Source organism: Pygocentrus nattereri, chromosome 16 (genome assembly GCF_015220715.1).
Source record: "Pygocentrus nattereri isolate fPygNat1 chromosome 16, fPygNat1.pri, whole genome shotgun sequence".
Taxonomy (NCBI): Eukaryota; Metazoa; Chordata; class Actinopteri; order Characiformes; family Serrasalmidae; genus Pygocentrus; species Pygocentrus nattereri.
This window is the reverse complement of record NC_051226.1, coordinates 21,590,580-21,605,032: the sequence shown is the minus strand read 5'-3', so window position 1 is coordinate 21,605,032 and position 14,453 is coordinate 21,590,580. Positions and strand designations below refer to the sequence as shown.

At 38.4% G+C, this 14,453-nt stretch overlaps 1 protein-coding gene across 9 annotated transcripts in view; it reads right to left on the bottom strand.

Annotated features, from left to right (window-relative positions):
• si:ch211-12m10.1 (teneurin-2) overlaps positions 1–14,453 on the bottom strand; it is a 365,065-nt gene that overhangs the window by 12,688 nt on the left and 337,924 nt on the right. For all 9 annotated transcript variants that reach the window (XM_037545815.1, XM_037545813.1, XM_037545814.1 and 6 more), the window contains 7 exons: positions 11,373–11,519; positions 8,283–8,493; positions 7,588–7,707; positions 6,999–7,260; positions 4,297–4,564; positions 3,271–3,414; positions 465–717 (listed from right to left, as the gene is read on the bottom strand). In XM_037545815.1, coding sequence (XP_037401712.1) covers positions 465–717; positions 3,271–3,414; positions 4,297–4,564; positions 6,999–7,260; positions 7,588–7,707; positions 8,283–8,493; positions 11,373–11,519 — 1,405 coding nt within the window. The remainder of the gene's footprint in view (positions 1–464; positions 718–3,270; positions 3,415–4,296; positions 4,565–6,998; positions 7,261–7,587; positions 7,708–8,282; positions 8,494–11,372; positions 11,520–14,453) is intronic.

The window sequence follows — 14,453 nt, the reverse complement described above, 5'->3', positions numbered from 1 at the left end:
ATCATAGTAGTATGACATACTGTAATGCATTGTCTGACCAATACAAAAACTTTGCCCAAGAGAGAAATTACTGAATTACTTCAAAACTCAGATTACTGAAATATCAGCTGATACAACCTTATTTTTTACTTAAATTTTTACTTAAACAGTGTTATACAATTGATATGATCTGCAAACAGCAACAATATGATATCAACTTTTAATTTTCACATTTCACATTCACATTTAAAATTAACAGGTAAATAACTCTCATATTTAGTTGTTCAAAATAAATGTAGTTTCTTTTATGACATTTCAAGACACATTTCTGAAGCTTTATCAGTGGGATATTCACTGATGCATTAAATCTGTGGAAACTTAATGCCACACAAAATATCTATTAGCTATCGTATTACACAAACTACAACAAGAGCACTCATGGTTATTTTTTTCTCCTACAACGTATGTCACCACTTCAGTCTTACCGAAGCTCCAGGATGGCAGTGGTGTTGAGGGAAGGATACACCCTCCTGACAAAGTTGAGGTCACCCACGTACAGGTTGCCTTCGCCGTCGCAGGCCAGAGCCACAGGGGCCAGCAGCTTGTTGCCTTCAGCCAGGCCACTGCAGCTGGGGCAGGAAATGCTGCGCCGCCGGCCATTTCCCATGATGCTGCTGATGACTGGAGGTTGCTGCTGAGATATGAACACATTCTCCCCACTACCCTTATGTAGAATACCTGAGAGACCAAAACATGAGACAATTAGACATTTATTATGTTAACATCAATATTATGGCATTCCTTTTCAGAGTCAAGAGCGACGCAGAAAATGTGCCAGAAAAAATGTCAGACAGAATGACTGTGTAAGAAGGAGGTTGGGTCAGCAGGTGTGTACTGCAATAAAGTCTCAAATCAATCAGGTACAGCAGAACAGTGATGCTTACTGTTTCACTGTGCTCACTAATGAAAGCTCTGCGTGTTTCTCTAGCATAATTTACAGCATTTTACACCACTGCAGAGTACATTTTCAAATCAGCAGGTGCAGAAACTAGGAAGTTCAACTAAAATCAGTTCCACTGAGACTGCTATGTTGAATTTTCTGCTTTGGTCCTTATTGTAACATTTCTCAGTTTGCGGTTTATAGTCTTGGACCAGCTATAAAGTAAATACCCCCATGTGAGTTACCACAAAGAATAAGTGGCTTACATTAAAGCCGTTTCAATGATACTGAGAACTGAAACAGTAATTGCAAAGACATACCACAGAGAAATAAATGTGTGAATGAGTGTGAGAACAAACACGTGTTCTAGTCAGTGGAGGCGTATATATATGTGTGGAAGGTGGCACCACAGTTACACACATTTTTATCATGGCTAACTTCAAAGTGCTCAGACCAGCAGTGTCTGTGTGTCGCTACAGATGGGGTTACATGAAGGTGGTGATGAAGTGATATAACATCATATCTCCAAGATAATTTGTTCTTAATATGTGCAAAGGTTGATCAAAGGTATGTAAGAACACAAGCCACCATTACTGTATCCAGCCTGTTTTCATTAATGGAGGCCAGATATCAGTCTAGGAAAGGGATGCAAATGATTAACTGTGATTACTGTTAACTGACAAATAATAACTGTTTGGGCAATAACAAGTTCCAACAAACACTTTCTATCTAAATAGGCAGGGTCATCACTGAAGTTGAGAAATGTTTTTTAATTGTACACATGGTGCAATTGGTTCTGCTAGCAGCGCATGCAGCTAAGAATAGTGGTGGAAGACAGCATGACTACAACAATGTAGCATTATGAAAGCCACTTAGCCATGTGGTCTGTTGAGCCAAAGCTAACTCTGGTCATGACTTTTATGTTTGTTTCAACTTGGGCTAGTAATGAGTTAGGAATAATACTTTTCATACAAAACATTAAGTAGCCCATCATTATATATACTAGTCCAGTCAACTCTTTTGTTTTTGATCATATAATCATGTCAGCTAGGTGTGGGCAATATGGTGAAAATGTAACATTATGATACTTGAAGACATTTTTGGGATATATTGTATATGTATCACAATATTTTGTTTGTGTGAGGTTTGATGAGTTGGAATAAAGAAAAAAATAGTGCCACTAATAGTGTTATAGTGCTAACTAATAGTGCCACTGTAGTATCAAACAGCATTAATTATGCTAGAGATGGGTGAAATGGCAAAAATGTATCATTGTTATACTTGTAGACATTCTTTGCAATGAAAGATGCAGTTGGCCTGTGTTCCTTAAGTACTGACAATATCCATGATATGCTCAAATGATCTGTAACGTAATGTGCCATAATGAATCACAATAACAATCATTTTTGTTATACTGCCCAGCCATAATTTACTGACATTAAGTTACATTGGTCATTCAATTCTCTAATATATTATATATATATATAATATATTTATATTATATATATATTATATATAATATAAATATAACAAGAGATCATCACTAAATTCACTACCACCTAGAAGTAAAAATATAACACCAAGACAGCTAAAAATGTTTTCATGACACATGATATATATCAAGATATTTAGTTTTTCAGAGGTTTTTTACATTGATTCAGAGAAAAAGGCAGTGCTACATTTAAAAAGGGCTATGAAAATGTATGAAAGTATGATTTTACTTTATTCCAACAGTTCGCAAATTTTTTGATGCAAGCGGTTATTTAGTGTTTTATGCATGGACAATATCGACATTAATATATCGTGATAACAATAAAATATCATCATACTGCCTACCCCTATTTTCAGCCCCTCAGTTTAAATGAAAAACAGGTTCTTACATAGTGTATGTTTAATAGAGTGTTGGGCCGCTTACTTCATATACACGCTTATGTCTGGCCCCACCTGTCTGTACTACACACCGTGGTCCATAGAAGGAACAGTTTTAACTATCTCAGTATATTAATACAGAACTCAGATGATGTTTGCACTCATAACTGTGCATATATCAAGTATTGTGTAATGGCTTAAAATAAGGCTCAGCCAATCAGATTTCAAAACCTGGAACCATTCATTTTTGAACGTGGTGGCTGCCTGATATCAGGTTACTAAGACTAATAATACTCAGCATGATGTGGAACAAGTTCTTATTTTTTATTTGGAAACATCATAGTGAACTTATGTGTCTTATATTTTGAATTTACAAGAGCTGTCAATTAGCTAACTCCATTGCAAGCCCTCATCCCTGTCCAGTGCACGTTTTGAAACAAAGTTACTCAAGTTAGTTTTGAGAGCTATTGTGTGTAGCTCACCATGGCGAATGTTGAGTGTGTGGTGTTTGTCCAGTGACCATCCTCCGAGGTTAGAGGGGCTGAGCTCATAGCCCTGGAGCACAGCTGTTCTCTTCTCCCACAGAATCTGACTGGGACATGTCTCATACTCATATCCCACAGAGACTATACAGAGGTAGAGATAAAGAGAGGAGGAGCAAAGAGAGAGGAATACATAAGCACTTTACAGCGCTAACTTAATTTAGCATTTCATCACTGACCAGGGACTAGACAACTTATTGCCTCAACTAATTGGATGAGCACAACACAGCTCCAGCAGGCATTACTGAATGAGAAATGGGGAGTCTCTAACTCTTAAGTGTTATGAGGTGGAGGGAAAAGCACTGTGACAATATTTCAGAGAGCAGATATTATAGAGAAGAGTACAGGCTGAAGGCTTTTTAGGCACATTTAAGCCTATAATAAATCTCTGAACTGACAATATAAGTAATAGACGCTACCATTCAAAAGTTTTGAATCACTGTTAAAACATTCAAAATAATCAATCAATAAAATAAAACAAATGTGTTTGCTGATAAATATAATGTTAGTCCTATGCAAGCTCTCAGGTTAGGAAGCTGTAGTAAAAATAAATAAATAAAAATAAAAACAAAGCTTGAGGCAGATAACTTGACAAAATTTGGTACATACATAATTAGAGCACATTATTTATCCTTTAAGAACTTCTCATTATTCCCAAAATACATGAAATCTTGATTGAAACATGTAAAAATAAGCGGTTTATTATTTCCAATACTGTTGTAAACTAATGTTACATCTACACTGTATAAACTATTATAATATTGATTGCAAGAGAAGTGATTCCAATTTGATTCTTTTATACAGTTTTGTACATACATGTATATTCACACATGTATATGTACACTGTGGATAATCACTGATTCATCCATATGATCCATCTCTGATCAAAGCATTTGCTTGTTAGAATAGGAATCTCTGCTCCACATGCTTTATGCTTTAAAGGGAAATTGCCAAGCACTTACTCACCCACAGCCTCAGCCAGACCATATACTCTTTGCCTGTAGGCGTCTGTCTTGTCCCAGATGTAGGTGTAAGCCAGATTAGGTGAGGCATGGAACCACTTCTGGAATAGATGGCCCTCAACGGCCACCATCAGATGCACTTTGGCCAGGCTGAGAGGCACCAGGGCTGGGGTCATGGTTACTTTGAGCAGGGCACGGTAGCCTGAGGCCCTGGAGCTCAAGTAACACAGGTTTAGAGCGGTGCCTGGAATTTCCACCTGTTCGTGGAGAACCTGAAGAAAGGGAGGGAGAAAAAAAGAGCAAGGAACATAAATAAATGTAAGCCAATATTTTCAAAGAGGTCCTAGATCCAGGGGAAAATTTTCAATAAAGAATCCCTACTGACTGCAGTCCCATTTCATAACACAAATTAAATATGGCAGAGAAACACAGCATATGTCATCTATATAATGTGAAAACAATCCAGCTTTGTGCAGCTGTTCAAAGCACTGAAAATAATTTCCACAAAGACAGATGGGGAGAGCAAGTTACAGGCGATTAGAGAGACACTCCGGGGAGCAGTTGCCCTTTTACACTGCTGTGAGTTCAGATCCCCCCTGCTCAAACCACAGGCTCAAACCTTACAAAAGAAACAGTAAAATTTATCTCATTCAGGCATATAATAGAAGGGTGGGTTCTTTCCACACTCACAATGTTAGGATTTAAAATATATGTATTATATGTAAAATATATATAAAAAGGATTTAAATATATGAATATAGGAAGTCAAACAAGAAGATATCCCATAGCCCATATTTATCTTCAATTTTAGTTTTTCCCCTGATGTCCACTTATGACGTTTGTGAGGTGGAATTCATGCTCCATAAATGACTCCCCAGCCTGTCAAATGACAATTTTCAACCTTTCTTCATCTCCTTAAATTAATCAGGCTATTTTTGTTAGTGTCTTAAAAAAATATATGTAAATGACCTCAAGTAAAAACTTGAGTAACTCGATTATCGTCATGTTCATTTAATACATGTATTTATATACAGCTCACTGTGTTTAGCATGGATGATTATAACTGTCACATAGTGCACTTATGCTGTGGAAAGGTGATGTGAAAAAGACATGATTTGATGGTGCAAATTGCAAAATGGAGAAAGAGGGAGACAATAGTGAGGGGCAAACAGAAGAGACAGATCAGAGAATCAGAGATAACGATCAATGTGATTGTCAGCTGAGATGAAGAATATATATTAATTTTGGCTATATTTAATGGCTAGTTAAAAATTAGATTTAGACTGAATTTAGGCGACTCTATAAACAGCAGCAACCAATGAACAGTAACTGCATAATGGATGGATGGATGGATGGATGGATGGATGGATGGATGGATGGATAGATAGATGTACGTTAATGATCTCTTAGGGGAAATTTGAATGCTAACTGCACAACTGCAGAAGGTGCATAGTAACAAGTGTCTGACTAAATATTATCCCACAGCCAATTATTTTTCCCCCTGTTGCTTTTTTTGCTTTGCAAATGTTGAATTAGAATAATAACTGTAGTTAGAGTCTTTCAGAACCTTTGTTGACTGTGGCACTACTATTTTGCTGGAGCATTTTGTCTATTCCATCTTGTTCACAAACAAGAAAATCAGAAAATCTAAAATAAAATAGTATGTATTGTGAAAATATATTTTTTTTACAATAATATTGTCACGATTGGCCGCTCCCAGTCCTGTCCATGTGCTCCTTTGTTTTGGTTTAAGTCCTGCCCCCTGTTTGGTTACTCCGCCCCTGATTGTGTTCACCTGTCCCTCATTGTTCCGTGTATTTAAGCCCTGTGTTTGCCTCTTGTGTTTGCCGGTCTTTGTTTGATGTCTCGGTCTCTGTTTGCTGTTTATTCCGGTTTATGTCATGTCTGTCCCCCAATCTGTCCGTGTTGGCTATATGAACCTGGACTGTCTCGACTATGACCCTGGATTTGCTCTTAATAAAAGTCGCTTACCTTCGTACATGCGTCCGCTACCTCGCTCCATGTTATAAATATGTGTTGTGAAAATATTTTTAGGTATCCTGATATTATATGCTTTCCATCTCACCCACCCTAAGCCCAACAAGGCTGACATTTCATTAATTAATTCATTTTAAATACTAGTGGTAGCCAGCCATCTAAGTGGTAGCCAAATAACATTCCTGGCAATTATATGAACTGCCTTGCATATGCCTTTAATTTTTGGGTGTGGTATTTCTTAAGAACCAGACTGTTCAGACAAATTCAAATTTGTTCCAAGATTATAGGATGGTTTTACAACACCTGACAGGAAAAGTATGGAAAGATTAGTGTTCTGTCTGATCCAGCATTTTGCCTTCAAATAGACATTTTAGAGTCAAAGTCAAGACTTAATAGGTTTAGGAACTCTTTTATTCCTCAGTCAGTTATGATACTTAATCAAACAAGTAGTCTTTAGATAAGAACATATGTAGCTACATATGCACTTACTGTGCAGTACTGGCAAAATTGGGGAGCACTGGGGAATGTGGAGATGGTGTTGTGGTGATATTGTAAGGGGTGTTATGTGATTGTGGTATTTTTTTTTCTTCTCGTCTCTTGTGGAAGTGATTTTTTATGTAATGTTGAAAAAAAATATAAACAATAAAAAATCTGACAATAAGGAGGGTATTGCATTTCAGAGTCCTTTAAGAATGACCATGTATGTACCTGGGTCTCAGGTATGATATGCCTTTCAGTGGGGTTGGAGCTGAAGAAGGAGGAGAGAGGAGAGGGCACTACTACAGGGTCAGGTCTGACAAATCCACTCAGGTCGCAGCCTTGAATGGTGTTCTCCTCTGTCTTCAGCACCAGAGTGTCCATGGCGTAAAAGCGGTTCCATGGTAGCCACACAGTGTGCTCCTGACTCAGGAAAGGAGCGCGCTCAAAACGTAGTGTCAGAGATGACCCACCGTTAGCCACCAAATCAAATCTGAACACAGATAAAGAGAGAAAGATACGCAGAGATATTTATGAAGAGGTACACAGAAAGAGACAGGTAGATTTATGTTGTGCTATTCTTTCTACAAAGCAACCTTACATTTCACTGATGGAGGATGCACAGAGCCTCTACCAATAAAAAAATAATCTAAATGTATCTATTTATCTACATTGCAGTTCCTAACATAAATTAACATGTGTCTTAAATATCTGCACTGCTATGCTGTCTGCTGAAAGCAGAATCCACTTAAATGAAATGTTGTGGTTCAAATCACATGTAGTAGAGGCTGAATGCCTGGACTAAAGTGTGGACACTCACGTGCCATCCTGGCGAGTCATGGTGTAACCGTAATGCGGGTATTTCACAAAGCTCACATTGACTCCCACCAGAGGAGTTCCATCAGATGTTAGGACCTGGCCGCGAATCAGAGACGCCAAGCTACACAGAAACCCCAATACACATGCAAAGAGACAGAAAGAAAAAGAAGAACATGAAATAAGTTTCAGAACTACAAATACTAGATCAGCTTCAATGTGCCACTCAGGCAGTGTTTCCCAGTCCTGCTCCTTGTTGTACTCTTGCAATGATAGCAATTAAGAGAATAATTGCAACTTCCCATCCATGGTATATCATCAAGAAGCACCTTAAGCTACCATCTTCATCCACTTCGGAGGGTCTGAGGGTCTTTTATTATAACACACCATCACTGGTAAGACATTTATTAGTGTAGTATGCAGTACTGGATGCAGCTCTTGTTCTTTGTGTGGTATTGATTATCCCCACTTTTGTTTTAAGTCTAGATTTTTTCCTGTTTAGTTCTGTGTTCTGTTTGAGATTTGGACTTTCTGGTGTTCTATCGACAAACTACGCCTACATGCCTCCTACATTAAATACTTGGCCTAACACATATTTTGTTAATTCACTGATGAGTCAGATCTGTTGCAAGTAAGGGCAACACTTCAAGGAGCAGAATTTGGGCTCACACAGATAAAGTAATATCAACGAAGAGGTACCTGTCATTGAAGGGATTACTTCCTGGAATGATATGAGTACTATCTCGTCCCACCAGCACCTTGATTCTGTCATAGAAGGAGCTGACTTTCTGGCCAGCCGATTGGCTCTGCTGGATGACCTGGAGTGGGTCACGTGACCCACGGCACAACGGGTTGGTCAGGCAAGAAGTCTGGGTGCAGCAGTCTGGGTCCATACAGTCAACCAGGCCATCTATAGGAATGAGGAACAACTTATAAATAAAACACACATATATATTATGTTCCCTGTTTAGAATGAGCTGCCCTGAATATGACCCCACCATTTACAACTTTCTTTTTCCAACACATATTTTGGAGCAGAGGATGTTTTGCAAATCCCTTTGATGTTCAGTCAGCCGGTCCTCTCAGGGTGAAACCTCAATCGCCATTTTATTCTCAAAGCTCGATTCTTTTCAATTTCACGGACTGTTCCACTTTGATGTGAAGCAACATAACCAAATAACATGATAAAAAAACTACTAAATAAACCCCCTTTTCATCATTCAAATGAGAATGAGTAAGTGTATTTATTTGCTTCTATCACCGTAATGAGATCAGTTGACAGTAATGAAGAGATGTCTGAACCTTAATGATGTTCTAGTTCACTCTCTCGGTCTCTCTCTGTCTCTGTCTCTCTCTCTCTCACCCTACTTCCCTGCTCATCGTCTCTTTAATTACATTTCTATCAAACTTACATCAAAGTCATGTAGGACATCACTCACAACCCGGAGGGGCTTTCCTCTTTTTCATCCTCTCGTTTTTTCTGTGCATACACACTCTTTCAAGCCTACTCCCTAAATGCATCACCCTCTGTCCGTCTGTAACACTCAACAAACGGCCATCGCCGACAACTTTTGCTCGATTTTGTACTTTTTGTCTTGCTCCCTCTGATGTGTATGCTTTCTGTGAAGTAACCCCTCGATAGCTAGCTAAAGAAAAAAGAGACGGAGAGAAGAAAAGGCAGGAAAAATGTGTGTGAGAGAGGGGGAAATGTAGCGAAGAACAAACAGTATTAGCGTTTGGAGCTGGTGCCTCTAGAGAGGACGTGAGCCAGATTTATCAGGCCATGGGAGAGTGCGTGCGGGGAGACAGAAAGGTGATAAGAGCTGTAAGAGCATTCGCCATGTTTAAAAACTCTCCCCTTCCAGCAGCACATTACCGTGTCACTCACTTAGCAGAATAAGAGATTTTGAAGGAAAGTCACTGAAAGAAAGAAAACAGGAAAGAAAATAAAAAAGACACAAGAAAGAAAAATGAGAAAATAAGTAAATAAAAGAAAACAAAGAAAAGAAATGAAAAGAAAAGCCTATGTAGATTGGATAGAAAGCTAAAGAGAAGAGAAATGCAGCAGCTCAAGGGCAGGGCTTAGACAGCACATCAGGGGAAAAACTAACCCTGATCTATCTGTTACATAATCACTGTAGCCTGCGGCAGCTCCAATCCCCACTTTACCCAGCCCACATACACAAGTGCTATTTCATATTGATAGCCTGCCCTGCTCCAGCTATCCATTCACACAGCCTTTTGATCCTGCCATAAATTGCTAGAAAGAGACAGTCACTTTATAAGCTGTGAGAGGGCAATACAGGACTGTGGCCACAGATATACCCTGCCTGTAAGTAATCGGCGTGTGACACAGTTTTTGTTGCTTTGGTTTTGTACTTCAGTACAACAGATTTAAAATGAAACAGATACCATCAGGTTGAAGCGCAGAATAGTGCAGGTTTAATTTGCAAGTATTTATATCCGGATTGTGTAAAGAATATTGGAATCACAGCCATTTTTATACATCATTCTCTCATAAGGGACCATATATAATTTCTTGGCCAGCTGTATCACTTCAAGCACAATCAAGCTCACAAAGATGTGTTAAACTCAGGTGTATTCATATTAATTTGGACCACCCATAATTAATTTAAAGTATGGTTATTCATTTTTCAGAATGAGGGGGATGAGCAGAAAACACAAAACATTACACAGAAGCATCAACAACTAAATATTATATCATTTGTTAGTCTTTAATGTGTACACCTTGCCTTTATTATAGCTTCTATTCCTTTAGAGAGACTTGCTTTCAGTTTTTCACTGAAATCTGCTTGGATATTTTTCCACACCTCCAGTACAGTCATAGAAGTTGATTTGATTTTCTGCTTCTCAAACACATTCATCATTCAGATCTGCACTATGAGCTGGTCAGCCCATTGTTCTGTGAACACCAGCAGCTTCTTTGTTTGATATGCAGACTTCCTTCTTTTTTGTCTATTTCCTTTTCGCAGCAATGGCTTTTTAACAATTAAGAGTGGAGCTTCATATCCTACTTATTTGTTTTATTTGCTGTTTATCTGATGGTGACAGTTCTGGGGGTCTATCCAGTCTTGCAACATTTTTAAGAGTCACATTTTTTGGTATCTTTTAATCATTTTTTTGACTCCTGTATTTTCTTTTGACTTTTCCCTGCCTTTTGCAAGTGGATATCTTGCATTTAATCTCATCAGAAATACTGAGAAATGAGTAACTCGTACTTAGCTTGGTTTAAAAGGAAATTAAACAAGTGATGAATGGTCTCTGACTTTTGCCCAGTACTGTATGTACCTCAGATTATAAGCCAGTCTTTTGCAGAAGAGGAGAGAGGAAGAAGCACTGATTCATTTGAAGTGGATGAGAGTGCACTAGAAGGGCAGCACACAGAGATGGATAGTGTAATAGGGGCTATTGAGAAATGAGCGCTGAAGCCATGCAATCACACAGCTTTCATCCTCTCTGAAGATGCAGTGAGAAGTTTCATTGGGGGTTACGAGTGAATGTGCTAGATGTCTAAATTCTGAATTCTGGGAAATTCATAAAGGAGCTTTCAACAGATTCCACTATGGGGGGAATTTCTGAGAGAAATCTATCTGTATTTCACATGGGATGTGTTGCAATTTCATTAACATGTTTTTTTTTTTTTTATCTATCCATCTTTAAATGTGGACTGAATTCAACACAGAAATGCACCTTGCTGTGTTTTTGTAGTGATTTTCTTAGTTTCATTTAATTGTGGGCTGAAATTGATTTGTGCTCTCCTCCTCTCACCTCCTTCATTGTCCTTGTTGTCGTTGCAGGAGATCTCCATGGCAACGCTGCAGCCTGGCCCCCTCCAGCCAGTGTGGCATTCGCAGTGCCAGCTGTTCTGACCCATAATGCACTGGCCGTTACCATTGCACAGCCCTGGACACCCATCTGTGAGAGACAGGAGGAGGAGGAGGAGAACGTGGGAGAGGAAGAGAGAGAGAGAGAGAGAGAGAGAGAGAGAGAAGATAATCGATCAATTTTGACATTTGATTTGATTTTCAATTGTAGCAGATTAAATTTGACACCCCAGAGACAGCAAGCCAAATGTTACAAACAACTTAATTATAAATAACATAACCTTGGGCAACACACACACACACACACACACACACACACACACACACACACACACACACACACACAGAAGGCTTTGGAATATCAGTTTAATTCCTTATGTTATTATATCCTGTGTTGGTAAGACTACTATGTAATATTTCACTGATTTCAGCATTCCAGTAAAAGCAGAAATGCTGTAATGTTCTGCTCTTTTTCTGTATGTGCTGAAGAGCCACTTACTGTGGTTATTTTGGAGATATCTACTTGCCTAGAGAGCTTGTTAGAACTGAATATTTCTGAGCGTGGTCGTGTCCCACCAGAGCCCTACTCGAGCAGTTATTGTCTTTAAACAACATGAGAATGGTGGCAGAGAGAGGAAAGTGGGCTCATTAGTATTCACACATACACATATACACACGCACACACACGCACACATGTTGAGCCAATGAAGCAGCCCATTTATTAGTATTCTACCTACCACTTTGCACTGTAGCAGTAGAGGCCAAGGCCATTAATATTCTTACAGAGAATGGGACAGAATCACAACGAGACATGAAGCAGTGTGAGTCCATTTTTCTTGTACACAGACACAAAACACTGATAATGGTGGTAAAGACGCACCCACTCACCCAAGCACGCACACAAAAGCAGCCAGCAAGGTAGATATGGGGACACATTCACTACCCTAATTTTGTAGCATACAGTGTTTTCTAGAAGCTCTGTTTTAGTTGCACAGTTTTAGAACATACCTAATGTGAGATACTGATATTGAGTACTAAATATTAATCATAAAAAGTCCAAAGGCCAAATGTTTTCTCGCTGGCACTTTCAGATATGATGTGACTTGATATTATTAATCTGTCTATAATGAGTAAATTACTGACTCACAATAGCACTGAAGGTCACAGAATTACAATATGTTGTTTGTTTCATCTTTGTTATGTTACCCGAATAAAAGAAAAACACATAAACCTAAAGCATGCTATTGAGACACCAATATAGCTTTAGATATGCAAGAACAAGACTACCTGTTGTCTCCCTATAATCAGCCCAATATTCAAACATATTAGGGTCAAACATATTAAGATGTGTCAGAGTAGACAGTTTTCATGTGATGCATATTTGTAAGCTAGAAGAAGCTAAAAATGTGGACTGTCTAGGTCATGATAACTTGTACGCTCCACAGACAGTCTAGACTGGCCAAAGTAGGAAGGTTTGGTACATAATGTGCTAAGGAGTTACTGCTAATGGCCATCTGTGGTAAACAGTGGCCCCAAAAAGTACTTGGACCCTTTGATAAAGTTCTTTTTTTTCATAAAATGTTTATCTCTGTTTAACAAGCTGATTAAATTCTGTTGTATACTTAAGCAAAAGAACATGAGAATTAGTGTGTTATCACAAATAACATCACGGCTGTGATTTGGCCACAGGCACGATAACACACGACTTCGAGTTTTCTATTGCTTTCATACAACAGTTAAATAAATAAAGTAAGAAATGAATAAACTGGGCTGTGAACATGGTATTTAGTGTTTTAATGTTAGCAATTCCTTCCACCAAATTATAGTTGACAGTATCAGAATTTATGGTTACATGGTCAAATGTGATATTAAAAGTGTCCATTTTCTGTTTGTGCACAAAGTAAGTAGTAAAAACATTCAATTGACGTCTTCTACAGCTGTCAAAGTCGTTGCTTAGCGATGGCACCTCAGTGGAGTGATACAGTGTTTGTGAAAAATGAATGATGATATGGCGAAATAATAGCACAGTTAGAATGCTTCTCAACCAATCAGCTTGTGTAGCCAGAACTGTTGTATAATGTTTAATAACAGCAGTCCTATGCATTTATTGCATGTCACACTGCAAATTGAGACACTGCACATAAAATCTTGGCCAACTTTATGTGCGCAACGTCACAGGTCAGCTTATATAATAAAGGATTTAGACCCACAATGCAAGAAAAGGATGACATTCTGTAGGCACCTTCTTTTATGCCAAAAAATAAAGCCATGCAACATGCAACAGGAAAAAAATTCTACTTAATTTTTGCCTGGAAAAAACAAAAACGTTGAACAGCAAAGAGGGGGAGTTTGGAGCCGCTCATGGCTGGTAAAATGGGCAACATGGAATGGCCATTCTCCAAAGTGAGGGAATTAGGGTAGTTTTTATCATTTATTTGTTATGTGGTAGTTAGCTCTGCCACATAGATCACTCCAAGGCACTCCGTATTGATTGTTTTGGATGTGTGTTGTAGCAGCACCTATATTGCAAGATTTTGGACAAAAAATTCTGACACTGTCAGAAGTTTATTGCAGGCTGTCTTTGGTCACAAAACACCTAAATTCGCTGCCATGAAGCATGTCACATTAAACACTCAAAGACCACCAATTTTAAGTGATGATCAAAGAATTAATTCACAATTTGCAATTTGTTTCTGTCATATCATTAGTGTGTCTTAAATTCTAGAGAGCAAGAGTGCATTAAGAGTACTGTAAAGCACAGAGGTGGGAACATCAAAGTCTGGAGCTGTTTTTCTTGAAATAGTGTGGGTGAGCATGTGTTTGCTGATGGGATCATGAAACTCGATACAAACCTGCAGAAGTCTACAAAGAAACTATTTGAATAACAACAATCTGAAACACTTTTTGAAAAAAATGTTTTAAAACACTGTTTAATATAAAGCTTCCTTGGTTTGACTTTTTATTTACCTAACACAGTGAATATAATATATTTTCAAGTGTGGCTGTTTGAATGCATGTAGTATGT